The sequence below is a fragment of the Anticarsia gemmatalis genome, chromosome 7 (genome assembly GCF_050436995.1).
Source record: "Anticarsia gemmatalis isolate Benzon Research Colony breed Stoneville strain chromosome 7, ilAntGemm2 primary, whole genome shotgun sequence".
Classification (NCBI taxonomy): Eukaryota; Metazoa; Arthropoda; class Insecta; order Lepidoptera; family Erebidae; genus Anticarsia; species Anticarsia gemmatalis.
Genome location: NC_134751.1, coordinates 14,056,167 through 14,080,159, shown reverse-complemented (window position 1 = coordinate 14,080,159; position 23,993 = coordinate 14,056,167). Strand labels below are relative to the sequence as shown.

At 34.6% G+C, this 23,993-nt stretch overlaps 1 protein-coding gene across 2 annotated transcripts in view; it reads right to left on the bottom strand.

Annotated features, from left to right (window-relative positions):
- Ten-m (teneurin transmembrane protein Ten-m) overlaps positions 1–23,993 on the bottom strand; it is a 231,416-nt gene that overhangs the window by 43,652 nt on the left and 163,771 nt on the right. For both annotated transcript variants that reach the window (XM_076116239.1, XM_076116237.1), the window contains exon 4: positions 16,432–16,470. In XM_076116239.1, coding sequence (XP_075972354.1) covers positions 16,432–16,470 — 39 coding nt within the window. The remainder of the gene's footprint in view (positions 1–16,431; positions 16,471–23,993) is intronic.

Here is a 23,993-nt window from a genome sequence, read left to right as displayed (position 1 = left end):
CTAATCACAAAAAAACATTGTCCTAGGTGGGATTCGAACTTACAAGGCTATTGCAGCAAGTTAACAACTGCGCCAAACGTGCACTGAAATCTGTCAAAATTGTTAAAAACTTAATAATGTAGCAGTAAAGTGTTGAAGTCAGTAGTGTGAAGTAGTGTCGAGCGCAGCTGTTGTTTCACGTCGCAGTCAAGATATCAATTCAGGTAAGTAGGTTACCGTCTCACTACGACTCCACGTCACTGTAGCATGCCGGTCTTTTTAACACAACGGATATTACTGAGTTTATTTAAACTATTACTGCGGGTCTTTTAGAATTATATTGTCTGTCGTTTGTTTTAAAGGTTGTGGAGTTAAAGTGAAATGAATATGTTTTGCTAATAAGTGATCTATAATTTTGATGGACTAAAAGGATGCTTAACTTGCGATTGATTTATCAGTTGAGAAGTTAAAAATACGTTAATATATTATATGGGTGTCAATTTGATAATACATATTGTCAATATTTTTCATAAACAAAACAGAATCAATAATTTGAAGTATTTTATCATGTCATTTTCTGCTTTAAAATAGAAACGTTTTCACAAAATATTCGCGTAGTAAGTCGGAAATTACGTAGTATTTTCACTGCATACAAATTATTCTCTAAACCAGACATAAAATAAAAACGAAAGCTAAACCGAAGTCCAAGCTGGCGTAAAATTAGGTTTAAAAAGCACACCCTGTATCAAACCGCTGCTACAACCGCCCGAATGTTTCCGATTACAAACAACACGCTGTATTTTCTACATGAGTTCAATAAAAAACAATCCGCACTCGTTTTTTTACTGCATCGGTTTATTCCGGTCAATTAAGTTTTACAAGCGCATCTTTTTGCCGTGCTACGCCGTAGCGCTACAGCATCGTAGTGGCGTAGCGACGTAGCATCTTTGTTGGTTACGTTTGTTTTACTCGAAACAGTTTTTGGTTAAAAGTTAAGCTTCATTTGCTTTGGGTTTAAGGAAATACTTTTCTGATATCTTTTAATTTTCATCAAGCTTTTTGTATAGTAGTACCTAGTACTGCCAAAAAATGCCTTAGAAAATAAAGTTAAGTTATTTTTAAGATTGTCATCTCACTCTCACTCACTCTCACTCGTAACTTTTGTAAGCGTAGTATACGCTCACAAAAGTTACGAGTTTGACATATATGTACTTAACAAATAAGAACGTTCAGTATCACACTCAACAATACATTTATCCAAACAGCAAAAACAAGCAAGCAACAAACGGCGTAAAAGCAAAGAATTACAAAATAACAAAACTTAAATATAAATAAAGTATTCCGGTGTACACGACACCCGCGCGAAATATCGTCGCGAGGCACAGACAATAAAAAAACAAACAGTTAAAGTAACTGCACACAGATGGCGCCACAACGGGAAATATATTAAGTAAATTTAAAAAACCGTATTCCCGAACGAAACAGGCAATGGCGCGTGTGAAATTTAGTATTGCGCGCTTTAAGATCAGTTTCTGAACGGCGTGCGCGGAATGGTAATACACTGCACGAGCTCGGCTCCTGCTAGGTTCGTGCTGAATATCCGATAGTGCCGGTTTATAAATCACGCTATGCTTGTCTACGTGGATTTGAGAAAAAATGCAACATCACTTTATAAGTAGACCTATTTTTCTATAGCTAAAGTATAATACATCTACGTTACAAGTAGAGTAATTCGATAGGACGTAGAATAAAAGAAATAAATTAGCAATCATAATTGTTACTTACAGTTTACGAGCCCATAGGACCGAGTACAAATATCTACGTTCAATTCAAAATTCCAGTAACAACAGCGGTGTAAATTTTTGTTCAAATTAATTATACATTGATACGCTCATCAAAATACAAACCAATCATATTCCACTTTGAAACCGAAAATAATCTCAATATTCTTGGAAAATGTTATCGAAAATTGAATTCTCTATTTAAGCACCAATTAATAGGTCGGTCCGCGCGTCGGATACCAAAACTCAACTCAATCGCAATTATTTCCTCTTGCAAGAAAACTTGAAGCGGGCTTTAATTGTGGCCTAGGATGAGTGAGCCGTTTCCAGTGCCCGACCACGCGGACGAAACGATGACGACACGATTTGACATTATTGACATCTGTCAAACGTAATTTAGTTTCTTTTTAATAGTGAGTTTTGGTTATTTAAGAAGATGGTTTAGAATGTATATTTTTTTAGTATTATACAAGAGAGAAGAAATAGTCCAGTAGGTGATGCCTAAAGGTCGGGCGTGCAGTACTCGTAAACGGCGGTCCTTTATGACAAGTAATTAGAGACAATTATGTACGAAGCAAAAGAAGTTTGTTAAAATCGTACCCAGTGGTGTGATCTTGTGTATGTATAAGGATATAATACATTTTGATGCGAGTAATTAATTACCTTGCAATCTTATTTCCAAAATTACATGCAATATTTTGACAACTTTAAACATTGAATATCAGCAAATATGTTGTGTTAATATAAATACAAAAACGAATTACTTTCCATACAGTATGTAACAAACATTGTACAGTGGGCTACTGTTACGATCCAATTTGCTAAAATGAACGTTATAGTTTTTCTACATTACTTTGCGAAAGCATTTTCAATTGAAACTGTTAAAGTCAAATACGATATATAAAGCGCAATGTTTCGAGCCATTTAACTAAATGAAAATCACTGGTACATTCAATTAATAAATTAATTTTAGTCGACATAGATTTCCGAATATATTTGTTAATTGTACACTGCTTTATTTGCTAAATCATAATACATTTTGTTTTTGTTAACCTAACTAGATTTAATAAAATTGTCGGTAGTGTTTGCTTAAAAACTATATTATTTTGTATATTTTGAGTTCAGACCTATCCAAAAATTGCACTTAAAATTTCGTTTTTTTAGTGTCCCGAATTGGGCACTAAAAATTACATCATTCCGGCACTAAGTAACAACATTTTACGGAGTTTAGTCAAGGCTCTTTTAAAAAATGTATAACATATTATAATAAACCTTATACCTTAATTCTTACTCTCAATATTTACCAAAACTATATTACTCAATTATAAATTAAAACTAAACTAAATAAAAAATAAACAAATCTTAGGTTGTAAAAGTGAGTTGTTTCTCGCTAGAGGTGTGTCGTCATTACCAATGGTGCCGTGTGCCCGGGGCAAATTGTACCAATTATAACGCACACTTTGTTTTGCTACTGTCCCGCCGCCCCGCGACTAATAGTCGCAGTCGCAGTCACGGTCGCGACTTGTCTCCGACGACATCCTATTAAAACGATACAATTGTCTATTATGAATGTCGACTTTTACATTTTTGAATTGTAAGTGGACGATTTTTAATTGTAATTTAACACGTTTCTTTATTCGCTTGTTACGGCTTTGATTGAATTTGCATTTGCACAAAATATTTATATCCCGCTATTAGTAAAATTTACCTTTTGAATGGAAATATTTATTAGTTTAGTTCTGGAGATTACTATACAGAAATAGAAGAATACATAAAACATATTTTTAGTATAAATGCAGAGAATTAGCTGTAGTATTTGGTCTAACTTTCGACCTGAATCCTTGTAGCTGGTAGTCAATACTATATTTGTATATCCCTTTATATCATAAACAATGTCCTCTCGCCTGTCTATCTATTCGCGATAAACTCAAAATCTACTAAACTCGGTTTTAAGTAGTTTTTACCAATAGATAGAGTAATAGTCTATAATTAGTTAAGATTTTCCGTAAAAATATTTTTTAAACCGAACGAAGTCGAGCCGAATCACTAGTGGAACCCTATATTTAATAACTTTATCTTCAAACCAGCCTTTTTGAAAGGCTTTGATAAAATAAACAGAATAATTGTCAATGACCCCAGGCACGATGTGTACACACAGTTGTTAGTACATTTGTGTGCAAACATACAAACATACAAATAATTAGGTTGTACATGTTTACTTATTTGTTTTAACGTTATATTTAATGAGATCCTACTGCGAATATTGTATTGCTTTCAAAATGTATGAATGATTTTGTATCTTTATTTTATATTTGTGTTTGGTTACATGGTAGTGTCTCTGCTTCTATTCCCGGGAGGGGTAAAGCGATATTTTCAAACTGAAACAATGTAATTTTTTGATGTATGGTCACAATTCATAGATAAAAATCAGACTTTTAAAACTCAGATAATAAATAGTTTTATCATATTACAGTCCTACTGCTGGATCTCTTAATGTACTGTAATTTGTAGACGACAGGATCTTAAGCCCACCGTACTACAAAGAGTCATATTGGTAACTAACAGTCTACCCCGACTTCGCTCGGTTTAAACGATTACTTTCCAAAAAACTTTTACACATAAAACTTCCTTTTGAATCACCATATCAATTAAAAAAACGCATCAAAATCCGTTGCGTAGTTTTAAAGATCTAAGCATACATACAGACATGCGGACTGACGCGGGAAGCGACTTTGCTCTATCCTATGTAGTGATGAAAATACAAAATTGTAATCATAACGTTGTTCCTAATGGATTGAGTTCAATGACCCCATTTTTGCAAGTAATAAAACATGAGGTAAGATGATTAATTAAAAGGAAATTCTCAAACTATTCGAAGCGACGGCAATTAGTAAAGTTTGATATTAAACCGAGGTATTGCTAGATTGCTACTTTACTTTATGAAGTGCCATCTTTGTGAACGATCTACAATAGAATCTTTGTTGATAACTATTGAGACTATCATGAAGGGAAATCTTTAGAGAATATGAACTAGTTTATGTCTTCAGTCACTGCCTGCTTTAATATATTTTTGACCTAGTTTTTCTGTTGGTCAATTTTGTGTTTGGAGTTATACAGCCTTGCTCATAAGTATTAGGCACCCCCATAAAACACGTGCAACACATTCAGTATTTAAAAATTGACGAATCCTTTTATCAATATGCTAGGCGGCGTTATCAATAGGAAATTTGAAACAAAGGATTGCGAATTCTAAGGTGTCATAAAACGTCTGGTCGACATTTTGTCAATTATGTCATTTTTTCAAATAATTTTGTTTTTTGAATCAGTCTTCTTTCATTACTCGTAGTGACAAGAGGCTATTATTTGCGACTTATTTGTAAATTAGATACAGTCTATTTTACGAAATGCCTAAATTAACTCAAGTGAGTGTGGAAAATCGGATAAAAATTCAAGCTCTACATGAACAAGGCAAGTCTCAGATAGAGATTGCCAGAATGGTGAAGTGTTCTCGCTGTGCAGTGCAAACTGCTATCAAAAGGTTTGCCGAGACTGGTTCTCACGCGGACAAACCGAGAACAGGTAGAAATTATAAGACAACAGCGCGACAAGACCGATTACTTATTCGTAATTCCCTCAGAAATCGCAAAAAAACTTCTTCTGAGCTCGCTGCAGATCTTTCAGAGACTATTGGAAGATCAATCAGTGCTCCAACAGTAAGAAGAAGACTTGCGAAAGCTGGTTTAAAAGGCTGCAAAGCGAGGAAGAAGCCATTGCTCTCCGCCAGCAACATAAAGAGCCGCTTAGAATGGGCTCTGAGACACCAACATTTAACTGAGGAAGATTGGTCCAATGTTGTGTGGTCCGATGAATCTAACTTTGAGGTAAGTTTTATACCATTAATGTTAAATATCAACACGCATTTCGCTTTCAACAGTTTAATTTTAGAAAAAATATGTCAAATTTTAAATCAAGTTTATTTCGGTAATTTTTCAGATTTTTGGAACGCCTGGTGTAGTTTTTGTGCGACGGCGTGTCGGTGAAGAATACCACCCAAGTTGTGTGGTGCCTACCGTCAAACACGGAGGCGGGAGCATTATGATCTGGGGCTGCATGTCTGCCGATGGAGTGGGCGAAATGTTCGTTTGCGAAGGTCGCATGAACAGCCAAAAGTACATAAATGTACTGGAAAGCGCGTTGATGCCTTCTATGACCCGCATTTTCGGCGACACAAACTTAGATGGTGTCAAATTCCAGCAGGATAATGCTCCCTGTCACACATCGGCAGTCACAACGCGTTGGTTCCGAGAGAACAACGTTGACTTGCTAGATTGGCCGGCACAGTCTCCAGATCTCAACCCCATTGAGCAACTTTGGGGTATATTAAAGCGCAAGATACGTGAGCACACCATAACATCAAAATCGGCGTTAAAAAACGCTTTAATGGAAGAGTGGGATGCCATCACTGCAGATGAATGCAAGAAACTTGTACGAAGCCTGCCTAGCAGGATTGCTGCAGTGATCAAAGCGAAGGGCAGACACACAAAATATTAGTATATTTTATAATTATTTATTAATAAATGAATAATTATTACCAAATTCGTTTCATTTTTCAACCTAATTATTCATAAGACTCAAAATTATAGGGTGCCTAATACTTATGAGCAAGGCTGTATACGCTCGAAGGCTTTTGAAATGGTTAAATGATTGGTTATCAGTCAATCTTAATTGATAAGAACTAGGAATTTTATCTTGCGTGTCCTTAAGAGCACAGATATGCTTAGCTTAAACACTAATTGTGTCCTCATTTGAGACAGTTTTCCTAAGATATAAAAATACGATTTAAAAAATAAAAATAAAATTACGTTATTTAATCTCATCTACTGAGAATTCCAAAACTGGTGTCAGAATACTATCTATACTAATATTATAAAGCTGAAGTGTTTGTTTGTTTGTTTGTTTGATCGCGCTAATCTCCGGAACTACGGGTCCGATTTGAAAAATTGTTTCAGTGTTAGATAGCCCATTTATCGACAAAGGCTATATATCATCTCGCTACGACCAATAGGAGCAGAGTAGCAATAAAAAATGTTACAAATACGGGTAAAATTTTGACCTATTCTCTCTTAAGTGACGCGAGCGAAGTTGCGCGGGTCAACTAGTAAGCCATATGATGAAGTGATAGTTACTGTAAATACAACCAACACAACAGATTTTTTTAATGACCATAAACTTTCTGCCGTAGACATTCAAGCCTTGTCATATATTATCTTAAGTTAAACCTTAAATCCTTCAGCACATAATATGTAGGAAATACTATTAAGAATATAAACGTAGATAATCACCCCGACAATAAAACGTAAACGTTGAACCTAATAAAACTAAATTACAATACGATTCGCACTTGACTTTTCTTTTTCTAAGTAATAAAAACTTTAAGCATTTTACGTTCCGTACTGTTGTGTGCGAGGGAGACAGGTGTATCGTTTAACACGAGTTAGAGAGAGACGCAACATTTAGTCGTAAAAATAAACAGTTTGCAGTTGTACGTCATTTTGTGTAACATTTTCTTAAAATGTAGTTCTAACGGGTGTTCTGAGACACACATAATATTGTAGTATTCTTTGTAATAAATGTAAAATGTTTGTTTTACTTTATTTCGTGACATTTCTACTTGAAATAAACTGTTTAATATACAACCGTAATGGGATGAACATATCTAAGTATGAAATATCTTTAATAAACAAAACATATATATTACGTTTTATCTAATTAGTTAATCAAACTTCCCAATTTAAGTCTCCTAATAAAACTTCAATTAAATAGATCTTAAAACTATATGCTCTCATTAAAATTAATCAGTTTGCGTATTGCGTCGGCATGTACTGATAATATATGTACAATAGTAGAATGTAACAAGATACCGACAGATACGTATTTACAGCGATACTCGCGGAATGATAATATTATTTTATACAAGTTCAAAACGAAGTTATCGCGATGCCTCGGGGTGGCTCGGGATGCCTCCGGCGTCCGCACTCCGAAGATAAACTGAAATTTCTCATTCCGGCACAATAAAGTTTCGACGGTATTTTTTACTCCGCCAAATATTTCAAAATACTTTTCTATTTGCTTTCGGATTTTCTACAGAGTTTTACAAATTGTTTCGATGTGACTCCCCGAGTATAACCATTGGACGGATTGATCAGTCGAATGAAATTCAGATGAGTTTTGCGATTCCAAACTTGCTATTTTTGTTTTGCATGACTTTTTTTTTTGTTTCGTTTCGGTCGGAGCGCCAAAGTTGGTATTACAAGCTTTTTTAAACGACAAACAGAGGACTGTAATAACAGGGGAGTATCGAAAAAATACGTGAACAAAATAAATAAGAGGAGTGTTAATCTTTTGCAAACATGAGAGATAGTTGAATAAACATGACGAATTAAGTACACACGCGATACTTACATAGTTGTATTTATATACATATTATGTGAGAGTACACATCGAGACTAATATTTATGTTGCGATCGTCTTATAAAGAATCCTAAGAAAATATCAATAACGAAAAAACGTTGGAACGTAGAGCGTGGTGCCGGATATAAGCAGATCTCGATGGCCGAATCCCTGGGAGGATAACAGACACTCACAAATTATAAGTGGGTGTAGTGAAAACGGCTCCTTGGGCGCTCATAATAATATCTTGAAGCGAAAAATGGTGCGAATGCGGCGAGGGGGGGGGGGGGATGCGGCGCACCGCGACCTCGTGGTACAAGTTATAAGAGGTCACTAGTCATGTGCTAGTTTTGTTATTTATACGATCTACATACATACGTTTAAAAAAGCAACAAAAAGACGAGTACGTTTGAAATGTGCAGCTGACACAGCAAAAAAAAACAAAATATTTTAGCATACATTTCATAACACCTCGACTGTTTAGATAGGCCTGCATTCAATTTGGGACTGATTTTTTATAGTTCTAAGTCATATCTACATAATAATATACTTACTCAATTTTACCAAACGTCTGGGCTGTTTCATCCCGAACGTATGTGTGCAGCAAGTTTTACTTCCTAAGGTTAAATCTAGTTCGAAGCAATTATCTTTCACTAATCTTCTTTTAACTTACGCCATAACACGGGGGACTTTCTGTACTTCTAAATTGACTGGAGTCGAGCTCTTAAATCGACGCCTGTACATTTCTGCAGGTCTATACAGTTTTATACTTTGTTCGGTTAATGTTCCAACAGAGCAAGCGATGTACAGCGTCCGCGGGGAATCGGTTTGATTACCGATAACGGTTGGAAGCTTCGTGGTACATTATTGTTTGTTATTTAAGAGGTTGTAAACAAAGGTATTGTTTATATTTTTAAGTTTTTGATTCTACAATGTGTGGTGAGTCTGCACTCACTGTTTTCATTCGACTAGTCTAAAATAGTTTCAGAGACATCGTATGTTCCAGCTCGACAATATACGAACGAAAAGGCTATAAAGATTATTGCAGAGGACTTCTTATTACTTATTGATAGGATCTGAAAATCTGATTTGTCCTTTTTTCGATACAAAATATCAAATTAATGAGGTGAAAATGGTAGTATGATAGATGATTTTTTCGCAGGTGTAAAGTAGCTTATATCTATAGATAAAATCACCAGAAGAACTTTAGATTCTTCTTTGCAGACCAACAATATGTCAATACATTGGCACTCGTACACCCGATCATCGAAAAAAAATAAAATAAACTTTTACTGTCACCACAATAAAGGTTATAGGCCACATTAAAAAGAGCTTACTACAGACGTAAGGTGAGAAATCAAGAAAGCATTAGTAAGGACATCTTGTACCTCAGCGTGCATCAGCCTCAATGATCACCATTAAGATTTGCATGCGAAACGCATAATACTAGTCTTAAAATTTAACTAGCGAAGATAGGCATGAACGTTATCAAAACGATACTTTTTATTACCTGATTTTATATTCTTTAAGTTTTTTAATGTGTTTTAGTTCTGATTTTATGTTAGAAATGTGTTTAATAGAAACACGTACTTTGTTTGAAGAGTTCAGCAAAAGTGTGTTACGTTTTCAAAGTCGGTTTTTCTAAATGGATTATTAGCATCACCCTGTATTTGAAGTGATTTCTAATACCGTCACACGTGCCATCGATTTATTGTTACGTATAAATTAATTACAACGAACTCTGAGAACTCTTGAAAGACGAAACATCGCCAGTGAAATGAACCTATAAATACCTTTAAAAAAATACAAGCTAGCAGGGTTCAATGACAACCTTCCCTACGCTGATTTGGCTAAAATTTAATAACGCGAAGGCGCCTACAATAACAAAGTAATTTTTCATTCGCGAACAAAAATGGTTTGAAAATACCGTCACTAAACGAATACTCGCTACGGCATTGTCACGTTTGACAAAGGAATAGACGTCAAGTATCAGTTAAAAATGATAAAAAATAATGCAAATTCACTTGTACGTACCTTCCGTTAATATAACGGGCGATCGTTACAACGATAACGGAGTTTTTCCGTTAAATCGTCTCTTCAGTACTTAAAGATAGCCAGCTTCGTTAAACGAAGTGATTCAGGTACTCGTTTGTGTTGGAGTGCTCTTTTTCATTTGTAAAAAGTATTTTAGATGTTCTTTTAAATGAGTTTTTTGTGTTGTTATTGTTGTTCGCCGGATGAGATGCAATTTGTTCCTTTCTTAGTTTATTGTTGATATCGCTTGACACCTCTTTATATTAAGCTCTTTAACAATAAATATACCGGTGTTTAGTTCATTTTGTTGAGCATCTTAGCCGAGAATACGATCTTTATAAACGTTGACTTTACTTTTGTTATTTTATTCACTTAAGAAGATATTTTATACATTGCTTCGTAAGTTACAGATTTTATTTACAGAATATTGTTTTCCACATATTGTTGGTACAAGTAATAAGTAAATTAAGAATACACCTTGCGTCTTGCGGGACGTTGGATACAAACATATATTAATCATCATGGTACAACTAAACTTATAGAATATGGCTGTGAACCACACAGGCACTAGCAGAGTGTACATTCGACACTTAAGATTAAGATACCACTTATTTAATTAGTAGCAAACAATACCTTTTCCGTTACATTCCATAACAAGCCTTTCCATTTAAAACACAAACTGCCACAACTTTCATTCCGCATACAAACATAAAGCATATTTATCTTTACTTAGTTAAGTTTATAGTGAAGTGGGAGAACAATAGCTATTTACTTGTTACTACCATTAATCTTGCTAACATGGACGCTGGCCCGTTATCAAAGGAAATTGAGAACTATTTGATAATACTTATTGTTCTATGGAATTCAGGTTTAATTACTGTTAGAGCATACAACAGAGAATGGCATTACGTTTTACTACTATATTTAGTCAAGCGAGGTTGTGGAGGTCCGATAGACAATGCTGGCATTTAGCTGCACCCGATGAGACTGGCGACTGACTTTAGCTTAGTTCAAAGAAAGTCTAGGCTAATGAATGAAGTAAAATAAAGTACGGTAAAAAGCTGCGTTCTTTGGTTAGTGCCTAAGTCGATTGGGAGTAAGGTATTGTTTTATGTATTGACAGTTTGCAAAAGAGACTTAATTTCTTGCCTGTATAGTTCTAAGGATTGTAAATGCTGAGAAAATGACTTCGGAAGTCCTTTGACCGGGTTTAATCTTTACCCAAAAGAAAAACACCTGCACAAAGCGTGACCCGTCATAAATCGTTTATCAAATTACGAGAAGAAAACGTGCAAAATTAACAAAAATAAAACGGCACAATTTTATTACTTTGCTTTATATCACCTGAAAGATGTTCAGATAACAGGGATCCAATCTAATCATCAGAGAACTTTTGACGAGTGGAGGCTTCGCATAAAAACTGTCGTAAAATCGGCTCGCTAGCCCCGCGCCGACGAACGCAGGGAAATGATTTACTTATACAGGGGAAATGAGAAATTTCACAAAGAAAAATTATTAAGATTACAGCTAGCCAAGGTGTTCTTTCATCTTGGATTATTATTATTTTGGTAGTTGCGATTTGTAATAACTGTGTTTGATATAATTTATATGTGGTTGAGTATGTTTCGTGCGTAATATGGTATTTATTTCCAGTTGTCTTAGTAACTCAGGTAGCAAAAAATCTAAAATTGATCTTATTTATTTCGAGTTTGATTGTCACTTTGTATAACAGATGTGTTACATAACAGTTTTAAGTTCACACCTGCATTTATTGTTACTGCAACGCATCGAATAAAACGTCAACTGACTTAACAGAAGTGATGTCATTATATCTCTGCCTATTCCACCGAATATTTCTAAAAACCCTAACTCCTAATTCTCATAAAAACATGTTACAATATTTCGTTGTGCAGTACTCAGTCGTTTTTACCGAGAAAGCCCAATGTTGGCATGTTTTAACCATATGCTCGGCAGCCTCACAAGAACATTGTACCTACAATATTTATAAGTATCAGGTGGTATGTTTAATTGCTGTACGATGTACGTTGAATGTTTCAAGCCTATATTTTATTTCTTTATTAATATGCTACATGTGTTATTAATTGTATGTTTTCTTTTAACAAACATACAAGGCATTTTAGATATGCGCGTTCTATATGACGGAATGAATGTCACAATTACCCAGTTTAAACTAAGTACTAGATAAAAAGCCAAAGTTCTAACATTATATAAATGAACAAAATAATGAAACACGTTTTTTTGTACATACTTGTTGAAAACCTTCAAATTTCAGGAACTACTTATGTAGCTACAGGTTTTTCAGACATGTGATTCATACGTAGAACGTTACTGTTACATCTTTGTTTACAAGACCATTGTACTTATTTACCCTGCTTATCTATAAACATTACTTTACACAAATTGAAGCAAACAACATCACAAAACAGAAACAAACTAACAGCCATAAATCAGTCAGTGAAAGTGAGCCATCGTTTCATTAAAATATATCCCGTATCGGTGAATTATCCGCCACCTGAGCTGCGAGCTACACTCAACTTCTAAACACGAAACTTGCCTTGGAAATCACTAACTCCCTATCCAACTGGTAAACAATCCCTTTATACGTAATTTGCCGGTTATAGTGTAATGAGCGTGCAGTTGGTAGGATTCTTGCCGAGTTACCGCCTCGTTGGATACTATCTGTTCCAACTAGCAGTGCCGTGCCTGTTCTCATCGTATTTGTGGAGCGTGGGGCGCCTCTGTGTTCCATTTAGCGACACTGTGTCGTATATTTCGTGTTCGGTTTAAAGCTTTTGTGTTTCATTTAGTAGCACTGTGTTAAGTGTGTCGTGTACTCGGATAGATATTTATGCGCTGGTTTAGCTGTGCCGTTTTGTGTTTAATTCAAGAGCTGTGTGTAGCTGTGTGTTACTCTGCGTTGTTCTGTGTCTGCCTCTTGTACAGATATTAGTGAAAGTTTGACTAGAGCGGTGCTATTTTGTTGCACGGTTAGTGCTACGACCTTTTTGAGTGCGGTTTGTTTGCGACAAATGTTAGTATACACTCTTTACCTTTTAACCGAAACAAAATATACAAGATGACTCTTTTAATATGTGAATTTACAAGTAAGAAAAATGGGATTAATATATACGAAAATTTGTTCAGTATGATATTCTAATACTCTAGATTCTACGTAGAAGTAACGGCGATCTATAACCATGATATTACTGGTAATATAAATAAAACTACCAATTTATGAGAAATAAACATAAACTCATAGTTTATAAAACCACTACAATATACTAAAAGCCTTACGGCTTAAAACATCGCAATCCCATAATAGTTACATTTTACAATCACTCATTTTAATACGACACAGCCGCAGTTTTCCAACTAGCTGCAATGTCTGTACACTGTGTTAAATATCTGTTCTATAATGGAACACAGTGTGACACGGTGTGTGTCGGGCGGCACGTACAAAATCAAGCTGTTATGTTTCAGCTTGGTTTAAATAATTTAGCTGAGTCAGCTTGTACGGGACATTGTGAGCCATTTCCCGGGAACTTCTTGACAACTAGTTATTTTGCGAGTTTCGTGCTACTGTGATATGTCATGAAGCGAAATATGTTTGCTTGACAACTATTTTATTTGTTACTGAATTGCATGCTGCCGTCGCTGCTTTATCTTAAGATTTGGGTGTATATTTGTTAGAAAGTAGGGTAGATTTCATTCAGATATATAAATTTAGAAGGACGATCACAATACTTAATAATCAAGTAGCTATAAACTAATTTTGTATGAAATGATCAGCGCCCCTAGCGAACACCACAAGAACTATTTTCTTTAAGTAATTTTAAATGTTAAAATTTATTGAATCGACTGAAACAGTTTTTTTTGTCAAGTCAGAAAATAACAGCTATATGGGCAAAGTTTTTGAAGTGATACATATTTTATAACATATACTTCTAGAATATACTACACTCTCAAGTATCAAAAATAGCAAAACCGAAGTTTTACACTAGTATTCTTGATAATATCAATCATTCTAACATAATTACACTTTCCCACTTCACTACTACTTAAAAACATGCTAAAATACACTCTAATACATTGCAATAAGGTTCAAAAGTATTGTAAAGTAAAGTTTGTGAGTGCAACTGGCCGGCTGGGCAAAGTTGTGAGGAAAAGTTGGAAGTTTTTGCTAAAGAAGTATGCGGTGTAGTTGTGTATGAATAAATTAGTACATACTGGTGCGGGTATCGTAGTTTACCAAGAATTCAGTGTGTTCGTGTATTATGTGAATAGGTTTATCTATTAACTTGTTTAATCGTTAAATTATGGCCTACATTGGCTATAATAAGTTAAGTAAAAAGTTCACACAAGTTTTACATCTATTGAATGGTTCTTTAGAGTGACAAATACGCAATAGACTTTTTATGGTGACATCTAGTGGAGACGTTAATCAATTACAACCAAGTGCCGTATGTATCTACTGTAAACATATACCTATTCGGGCCATTACATAATATGTCAGAACTTTATTATAAACAAAATAATAATAGGAATATGACACTGTGTAAGTGCGAACGAGAGACTCCGATAAAATGAGAGTACGCACGATTGTAATAGACCGTGTGTAGTGCAATATTTTAATACAATATAATATTTCAAACGGTAGCACAAAATACAAATATCCATATTGGTCCACAAGTCATATTTATCAACCGGCGCGTTGTTATTTAAGTATATTATCTCGCTGACAATATTTCTCTCGTATGGCAGGAAACGTGTAAATTCAGTGATTTATACGACGAATGCCGACTCCATGGACGCCACTGAACTATGCAATTATTTATTTATAGCCCCTACCATTTGTTCGAGTGAAATCGAGCGAGAATATCCACTTTGATTGATGAGTGATAATTTAGTGAGAATGTAATTATTTTGGTATAATAAGAGTTGCGTTTTGAAGTGCAATACTAGTGTATTATACGTATAGGTATAATCTATACTAATATTATAAAGCTGAAGAGTTTGTTTGTTTGATTGTTTGTTTGTTTGAACGCGCTAATCTCAGGAACTACTAGTCCGATTTGAAAAATTCTTTCAGTGTTTGATAGCCCATTTATCGAGGAAGGCTATAGGCTATATATCATCACGACCAATAGAAGCAGAGTAGCAGTAAAAAATGTTACAAAAACGGGGAAAATTTTGACCCATTCTCTCTTATGCAAGCGAAGTTGCGCGGGTCAGCTAGTACACTATATAATACTATACATTTAAACAAAGTGCCGTTCAAGTATATTTACAACAAGACGTACCATAGATACGATTTTTATTATTAATTATTATTAATTTATTAAGTAACAAGCTAAATGGTTGATTTGAGTGACAATAACACCGAGTCATTTGCTAATAAGTTGCTAAGATTTTAACTTTTTTTTAGTCTAGAATTCCCATTGTTACACATTAGGTCGTTCACAATTAACATTATACAAAACCTCAAAAAATATTAACGGCAACATAAATACGATATTATTTTGCTATCGAGTTTTAATAGAGGGTAGTGGGAACAAATGGTAGTGACAGGTGTACGAATATATCGCGCAAAGGTGACGGATCTCAATACCGGCCGCTGGCGGGAGAGAAACAATTGATAACTATTACGTCATGCGCCGAGCTTTGTGTGCGAAACTTTACAGATTTGCTGGCTTTTTTATATACCAGTGTAACTTTCATACAGCAGGGGAGTTTGTGAATGTGTTATGTAGTATGGTGTAGAATTCGGTATATTATTTTGAGCTTACTTGTCGGTGCTAATTATACTCCAAAGTTTTTAAACAATATAAATCTTGGGTCCACCATGCCCAATGGGAATTGCAAGCCTTACAAGAAATATTTCTAAGAACTTTTGGGCTTGCAAGGTTTCCTCGTTCTAGACGAGGATCTTGACCAGCAGTAGGGCAGTCACGGTTTAAAAATAAGTTTAAGGAAAGACGGTAAATTAACATTAAGTAGGTGGCCATACGATGAAAAGAAAGAAAATTATACTGTGGAATATTTTGTACGACAATTGTTAACATAGCTTGATCACACGAGTACCTTGATAATTCGTCCTTATGTTTTTATACGAGTATTTTAGTAGTTTTAATATAGTAAACTAAGGTGTAGGGTGCATATGACTTACGTTCGTGGTCTGGTCGGTCGAATGTGGACCTCAGCATTCCTGTAACAAAACAAAACACATGAAACATTAGACAAACACGTTATTTTCAAACAATAACAGAAACAGAAGAAACAGAAACGGAAACAGTGACTGCGTGGGTAGTCGTTATTCCTTCGCGTGGGAGAAGTGATTTACTTGCGAATATCCTTATTGTCCCTTATTTGTAACTACAAACGATCTCCGGTGCAAAAATACTTAAATTAATGTAAAATAGGATCACTTACGCCCTTTTTGTAGGTAGTACTCGTAGGCTATGTAATAACATTAGTGAAAGAATAGATTAACATTTTTTTATGCATTGTGTGTTCATTGGAAATACATACTTAATTATCCCGATGCTGGACAAGTGTCTTCTACGAGAATGCTCTACCTAGCCTAAGTTCATCTCCCTTTCAATTTTTTTAGAATTATCAGGCACGCAAGATTCCGTCACGATGTATTGTGTATTTTTTAACCGTTAGAACAAATGATAATTATTTCTATTACTACAAAACTTTGTATTCAAGTTAACCACATCAGTTTTATTTTCACAGCCATCCCTTAACAGACATGTAATAGCTTAAAATAAAAACAAAATGTCCGCCCCAATAAACCAACTATGTGCTATTCATAATTTAATACCGGCTACTATAGTACAGTCGGCTACAAAAGCGCTAGCCAATTAGTTTGTTTAACGTCGTGTGCCGAAAACGTTGTCATGGCAACCGGTTTATGGTGGGCACGTGTTAATTGCCCGGCCTCTGTCTGAGCGACTAACATTTTGTATCATTTAGCATCTCGCAACTGCATGAACGACTAACCATGTTGAATCATATGACGAAAGCTTAACAGAGTACGACGAGAAACTTTTGCTTGCATTTTTGGTGTTTTATTCACAGAATTTTTGCTAGTGATTGTTGAATTTTCTGTTTTAAAATGATTGTAGAAAAATAGTATTAGCTAGCCTGACTTTAGCAGATTCAATTGTTTAGTTCAATCTCTACTTGAGCCGCTTTTGGCTATATTTTTTAAAGCAAAGTATGCCTATATCTAATTTTGGGTTTCCAACTACTGCTATGTCAAGAATAAACGGTTACAACTACAATATTAGATAGATCTTCAATTAAAAAACTACGATCTGTATTACCCTATTGCTCAATCATAGTAAACGCTTTCAATCAGGTTTATCGAAGAGGTTATTAAAATCGATTTTCCAAACTAACCACAAGTAATAAAATGAAATGTAGAGCGTTTTTAAAGTATTTTCGTTTATTATCTTTGAAAGTCCCACCTCACCGAACGAAAAATGTGACATTCTTTAATGAATCACCTCGCGATAAAACGAATTGAATAATTAAAATGTGATTGTGTTTTAAATTTAAATTCGTTCATTGCACGTCTATTATTACAATTTAAGTTCGCAATGAGGTGTAATTGCTTTAATTAATGTACGGCTGAATAAATAATGTCGTAATTAGAATGTGCGCGACTGTACCGCCGATTGTTCGGACGGTAATACATTGTGCTAACTTTTTAATGAAAAATATACAAATTTTGTAAATTTTCGAGGAAAAAAGTTAAATATTATGCACGTAATATGAAATATTATTAATAATACTAAAGTAGGTCATCTCAATAGTACTTTTGTAGATAAGTTATGTGCTCTGTGAGCAGATTTAAAAGACTGTTTGAGTAGTATTTGATAGTAGTTAGAAGTAAAAGTACATTTTGAAACTAGAATTCATGTCATTAATCGCATTTAAATTTAAATTGTATATAACAATAAAATTGTCAACAAATAGCATTAGCATTACAATACATTGCGCACATACAATAATATACTACATGCAATAAGAAAGCACGCAATGTAAAGCGTGGCGGGGTAAATTCACACATACTCGTAATACAAATGTGCGTATAAAGTACCGCATGCCACAAACAGATGCTTGGGGCCGTGTTTATTATTTCATTGTGTATGCCCAATGAACTCGCATTTTTTCGATATCGAGGGTGAGTGAAATTTCTTTTGAAAAAACATAATAAGAAAACATTTCGACGCATCGCCACGTCTCGAACGTAATGTCGGCATATGGTAGGGGTTATCGAAAATATGGATCCATTCTGACATTTTATTACGAATGCGAATTTATTTTTTTAGGCGTATGTATTTTTTTAACCGGCCTGAAGCTCTTTTTGTGCCTTTGATATCACAATGGCTTGATCCAGCTGATTAAAGTTTTATATACCTTTAAATGTCAATACCATTAGAATTATTCTCTACTACTATCGACAACCGGCTGGCTTTCGAGAAATGTTATATAAAAATTGATCAACGCCTCTAGCGGGCGCATATAGAACTATTTTAGCCGTACATTTAACAAACTCTCGCAAACGAGAATTGCGCTACAGGTACTATTATTCCTACAACATACAACAATAGTTAAAAATAACTTTAAAGTACTCAACTCGAACGATCTATATAGCTATTCTGTACACATGAACCGCATTGTCTGTAAACGAGCAATTCACGATTACGACCGGTAATAAACTGGGTATAAATCAAGCAGCGTATTGAATAGTAACATCAAAACAATCCATTGGAACTTAACCCTCCAACGTGACCGTACGGACCGTTCACGACGCTGATAAATAAGTATTGCGACAAAAACTGACGACAAGCGTGCGTCGTGAGTCACTTTAGTCGTGAGTCGTCGCACGTGGACATATCGGTAGCTCGTTAGAGATGCTAATATTGTATCGATATATCGATGTTTTAGAAAAAAAAAATCATTACTCGTTTATCGTACGGTTAGTGAAGTAGTTTAAGTCGTACAAAGGTCTTTAGATTCTTATTTTTGTGATGGAATCGATTTTTTACGTGACCTCCAAAGCACAGATATACTCAGATAAAATACCACGTAGCTACTCGTCTATGGAATAAGTTAACAAGCTACGAGTGCCTAAAACATTGAAATATAAAATCTTTGCAAAAAAATATCGGTTTAAGCAATCAAACATGAATGTTTTCTAAAAACTATTTTAAGTAAAAAAACATGACGGCAACTATTGGCCACATACAGTGTTTAATTTTCACAGATTTCAACAGAATATCTACCTTTCTATAAAAAAAACGATATTAATAGATAACAAAAAATATACTTTATTCAGCATCGATATTTCTAAAATATCGATACATCGTTTCCTCCCTAAAGCTGATCGCTTCGATAACTTCACGACGTGGTAGAAACAGGACCGGCAGTAAACCCCGGTCTTTGTTAATTGGTCATTTTTACTTTTTAATTATAACCGACTCGTGACGTTTCAGCGAGCGAGGCGCGAGGGTTGAATTACGATTACTTTAATGAAGCTTGTTTTACTTCGGAGTAATTAATTCACATTATTATTTGTAATTTATTTCTTTGATTACAACATTTTGTTATTTAAATATTATGTCAAAAGTTACGTTTTTTTATATTTAAATTAATCTGTCTATGACTGTACTGTCAAGAGGTTGGCAGTTCTTATCTCGGGTATAAATGATATTTAATTTTGGTTTATCCTGTGCAAATGTTCTCCTAACGTATTAAAAGCCCGTTTGCTGACGTGTCATGCTCAAGTCAATATGGCAATTGACTCTATCTTTATAATATGGGACTAATATTATAAATGGGAAAATATTGGTCTATTTTATATACCTCAGTTTACACCTACGAGAATAACAGGCGTGATATTATCGCAAAGACAAATATATAATCGTCTCACTCTCCTTCCTCTTTTAAACACCTTCACCACAATCTCTGCATCACCCTAAGGTAGACTGGCAGAAAATGCTCCTGGTATTAAGTCCGCCTTTATACAGCTCTGTATATAAAGTTTAAAATAAATAAATAAATAAATAATCACATTGTCCTGGAGGTGGGCAGAGACAAAGAATAGGTACATAATATTTTGCATGTCGCAGTTAAATATTCTGTACATGTATGTATATATAAATATAGTAATTTATCAAAGTGTTTAATGAAACAGTGCAACGCGTGTGTAAAGCGGCTCGTATTGATAAAATGTCAAAGCTCAGCTATTTGCGTCCTGATTGACGGCCGCCTGTTATCCACGCGAAATGCAGGAAATTATTACAATAAATTATACATAATTATGATAGTGCGGTGTTTTAAGATTGTTCGAACTCTTTTGTAAGTGTGTACAATATATGATCACTTTTTACCACTACAGGTTTGAGTAGGGATTTTTGTCTACGATTTTAGTTTCTATAAAGATTTCCTGCTTTTTTCATTAAAATAGCTTATTCTTGCTTTACTGTTTTTGGGACAAATTATGTCACATCTTTTTTCTCGGGATACAATTTATAATCGTGCTAAATATTAACAAATGTTTTGACCTAAAATACTACAAATTACCCATTTCGGTTCAGCTTTTTGACATACGAAACGGACAAACAAACAAACTTTGTACCACGTACATGAAATTAAAATATACATATATATCATATTGATATACATTATATCATCATCTGAATTTATTTATAAAATTAGCAATTATTTATAATAGTACTGCTCTTGCAACTTGTACCCTCTAAGGCGATACACACAAATTAAAATAGCCATTGTAAATGGTCCGATATTTACAACGTTTGGTAAAGCCTGCGGGCACAGCAACTTTGTAAAGCGATTTACTAACCTTTAGGGTCAATTGTATTTATTATGCACTAGGAATTAGCTCAGACTGTAATCTAGATTTTATTAATCCTTTTAAAGAGAACGTTTGATAATGATTTGTCCCTATTTCAAAAGTATACACATCGATAATTAAATTGCAGAAAATATAAATATAAATCGTTATATCGATATTTTAGAAACATCTATGTAGAAAAAAATAATGTTTTTGTAAATATTGTATAATAATTTGATATCTCTTGCATAGAATAATAAAGAAATGGCCGTTTAAAGTTAGAGCCATAAATTACACAGCTAGGGAATTGAACTGCTGTTGAAATGAAAAAATCATACTGGAATAAAAAGCAATTTACAAGTTTCCCAAATTGGTTAATTGTAATTGTAATATTATTAAAACTTGTTATTATTGTGAAGAAAACATCGTGATCGAGTTTCTTAACATTGTTCTTAAAGGAATTCAAAATTCCCAACCGGCATTTGGCTGGCGTGTTGGACTCAAGGCCTAACCCCTCCCTCGTTCGGGAGGAGACTCTTGCCCAGCAGTGGGATAGCTATGGTTTAAAAAAGGAGTTTGGAAATGTGCCCTGTAAACAGCAAAAGATCGCGTCTTATTACATAAGACTAACATTGTTGATGGCGAAATGTGGGTTGCATCCATCTCTGCCTACACTTTGGGGAATAACAAGCGTGATGATATGTATGTAAACAAATTATAAAGCAGTAATAAATGTCGTTTCAATTATCAAATGCATTAAATAAGATATATATGGAGTTATCGCTGCTATCATTACTGCGATACTATAATGTATATGACTATATGTGGTCACTGACCACACTTAAGTAGGACTCACTGCACAGTGGAGCACACAAATTGAAAACGAATATCTTTTATATGAATGACATCAATAATTTATATTTTTTGTCTGCGAGATTAGTACGAAAGTTTGGATTGATGTTTTCACTAAATCATGCTAAATCTACTAAACAGATTTTGATGAAATTTAGCGCACAGATAGTTTATAACATGGATTAAGAATACAATACAATTACATAGAATACTTTTTACCCTGGATTTTTTTTTCGCGGACGAAATCGATGGCAGCAGCTAGTATTCATACACCTACTAGGTAGAATAATCCTTTATTTCAAAAAGAAAACTTAATTTAGTAAATATTCCCCTATATATAAGGTACATTACCCGTGACACGATCAGATCAACCAGTAGATACATGTATCAACGTCACGATATGATTTATGACCACACCACTCGACCACACTGCTTCTTACCAAGGTTTAGTAGGTCTTACCCAAAGGATATTACTTCGGAAGATTGTGATCTTACTGAAATGACTCGCTGGCCAATAGTCACAGATATTTTAGTTGAATTGAACAGTATATAAAATCGATTACAGATATTTATAATGCGCAGTACTCGTAACTAGCGGTATTGTATGATAAGATGTATGTAATGATGTAAAAGAAGTTTTGTAAGGATGGCAAGTGGCTTTCTTTGGTCTCTGCTCTCTTCAATGACGTGAATATGTGATTTGCTAAATATATTATTGGTTCAAGATAATTATTGATATTTATGATTGATAATTGATGATGCCTCCGTGGCGCAGTGGTTTAGGTCGCCACGCCGATACCACTGCAACGGGAGGTCGTGGGTTCGATTCCCACACGGAGCAATTATTTGTGCGATCCACAAATAATTGTTTCGGGTCTGGTTGTGCTTTGTGTCCGTTGTTTGTATGTTTGTAAAAGTCCCCGCGACACAAGAGCAATTCTTAGTGCGGGAGTTGTCTGTTAAAAAAAAAGAAAAGAAAAAAGATAATATATGTGAATTGACCATTAATTCGGAAGCTTGCAAGAAACTTTCGGTCACTTATTGATCTCATATTTAAATATTTCGTTTGTTATCTAATATCTACAAATCATTGATAATTCAAAGGATCTGGAAGCAATTTAGAAAGTATTTGTACTTTATAAAAACGTCGTAACAAACACAGTAAAAGTCACTTAATTTAAGCACCTTTATATGAACCGTCGTATTAAAATGTTCTAATATTTTTTGTACACCAAATATGGGGTCGGTAAATTCATTTCCAAGTTCTACCACAATTGTATCGCGTTACAAGCGCAGAATGCAACTCTCTTCCCTTATATGGTGAGTGGGACCGGCCATAGTTGGTCGCTCGTAAATGGTCAGTGTTGCCAAACGTGGTGGCGGCGGGACAGCCTGCAGCGGGTTAAGTGACACACTCGCTTTTGAAACGAATAAGAAAGCTTCGTTGATAATTAAATATGTTTTGGTGAACACCTTGTTTGTAGGGTTGAAGGCAAGTTACCACTGTATACATAGACACGTATAATACGATAAAAGTCAGATGTTTTTCATGTCAATGTTTGCGACACTGGAATTTACAACACTGTTCCACAGACAAAGACTGTTAATAAAATTCCAAAACTCTTTTCATTTCAACGAATATTTAATAAATTATATAAAAAAAATCAGCTACACCGTGCAGTCGTAATCCATATTTTATTAAAACCAGTCTTTTTGAATTTATACAAAATTTCCATGATAAAAAAGGCGCAGGTAGGTGAAATAATCCATTAGCGATATTCCGAAAGATTTCTCTGTTCTTTTTTTCATTAGAATTCATAAGAGAGTTAGTTAACAAAGGACAGAGTTAGATTGGAAAAATTTATAACTTGCAAGATTTGCGCAACTCAAGTGGCGAGGTATTTGCATTTTAATTGTAGTTGGGTGTGTGGTCCCAGTGCGAGCGGAGAGCGGGAACCTACACCCCAACTGAAGCGGGAGCGATTACGTAATCATGTCTTATGTAT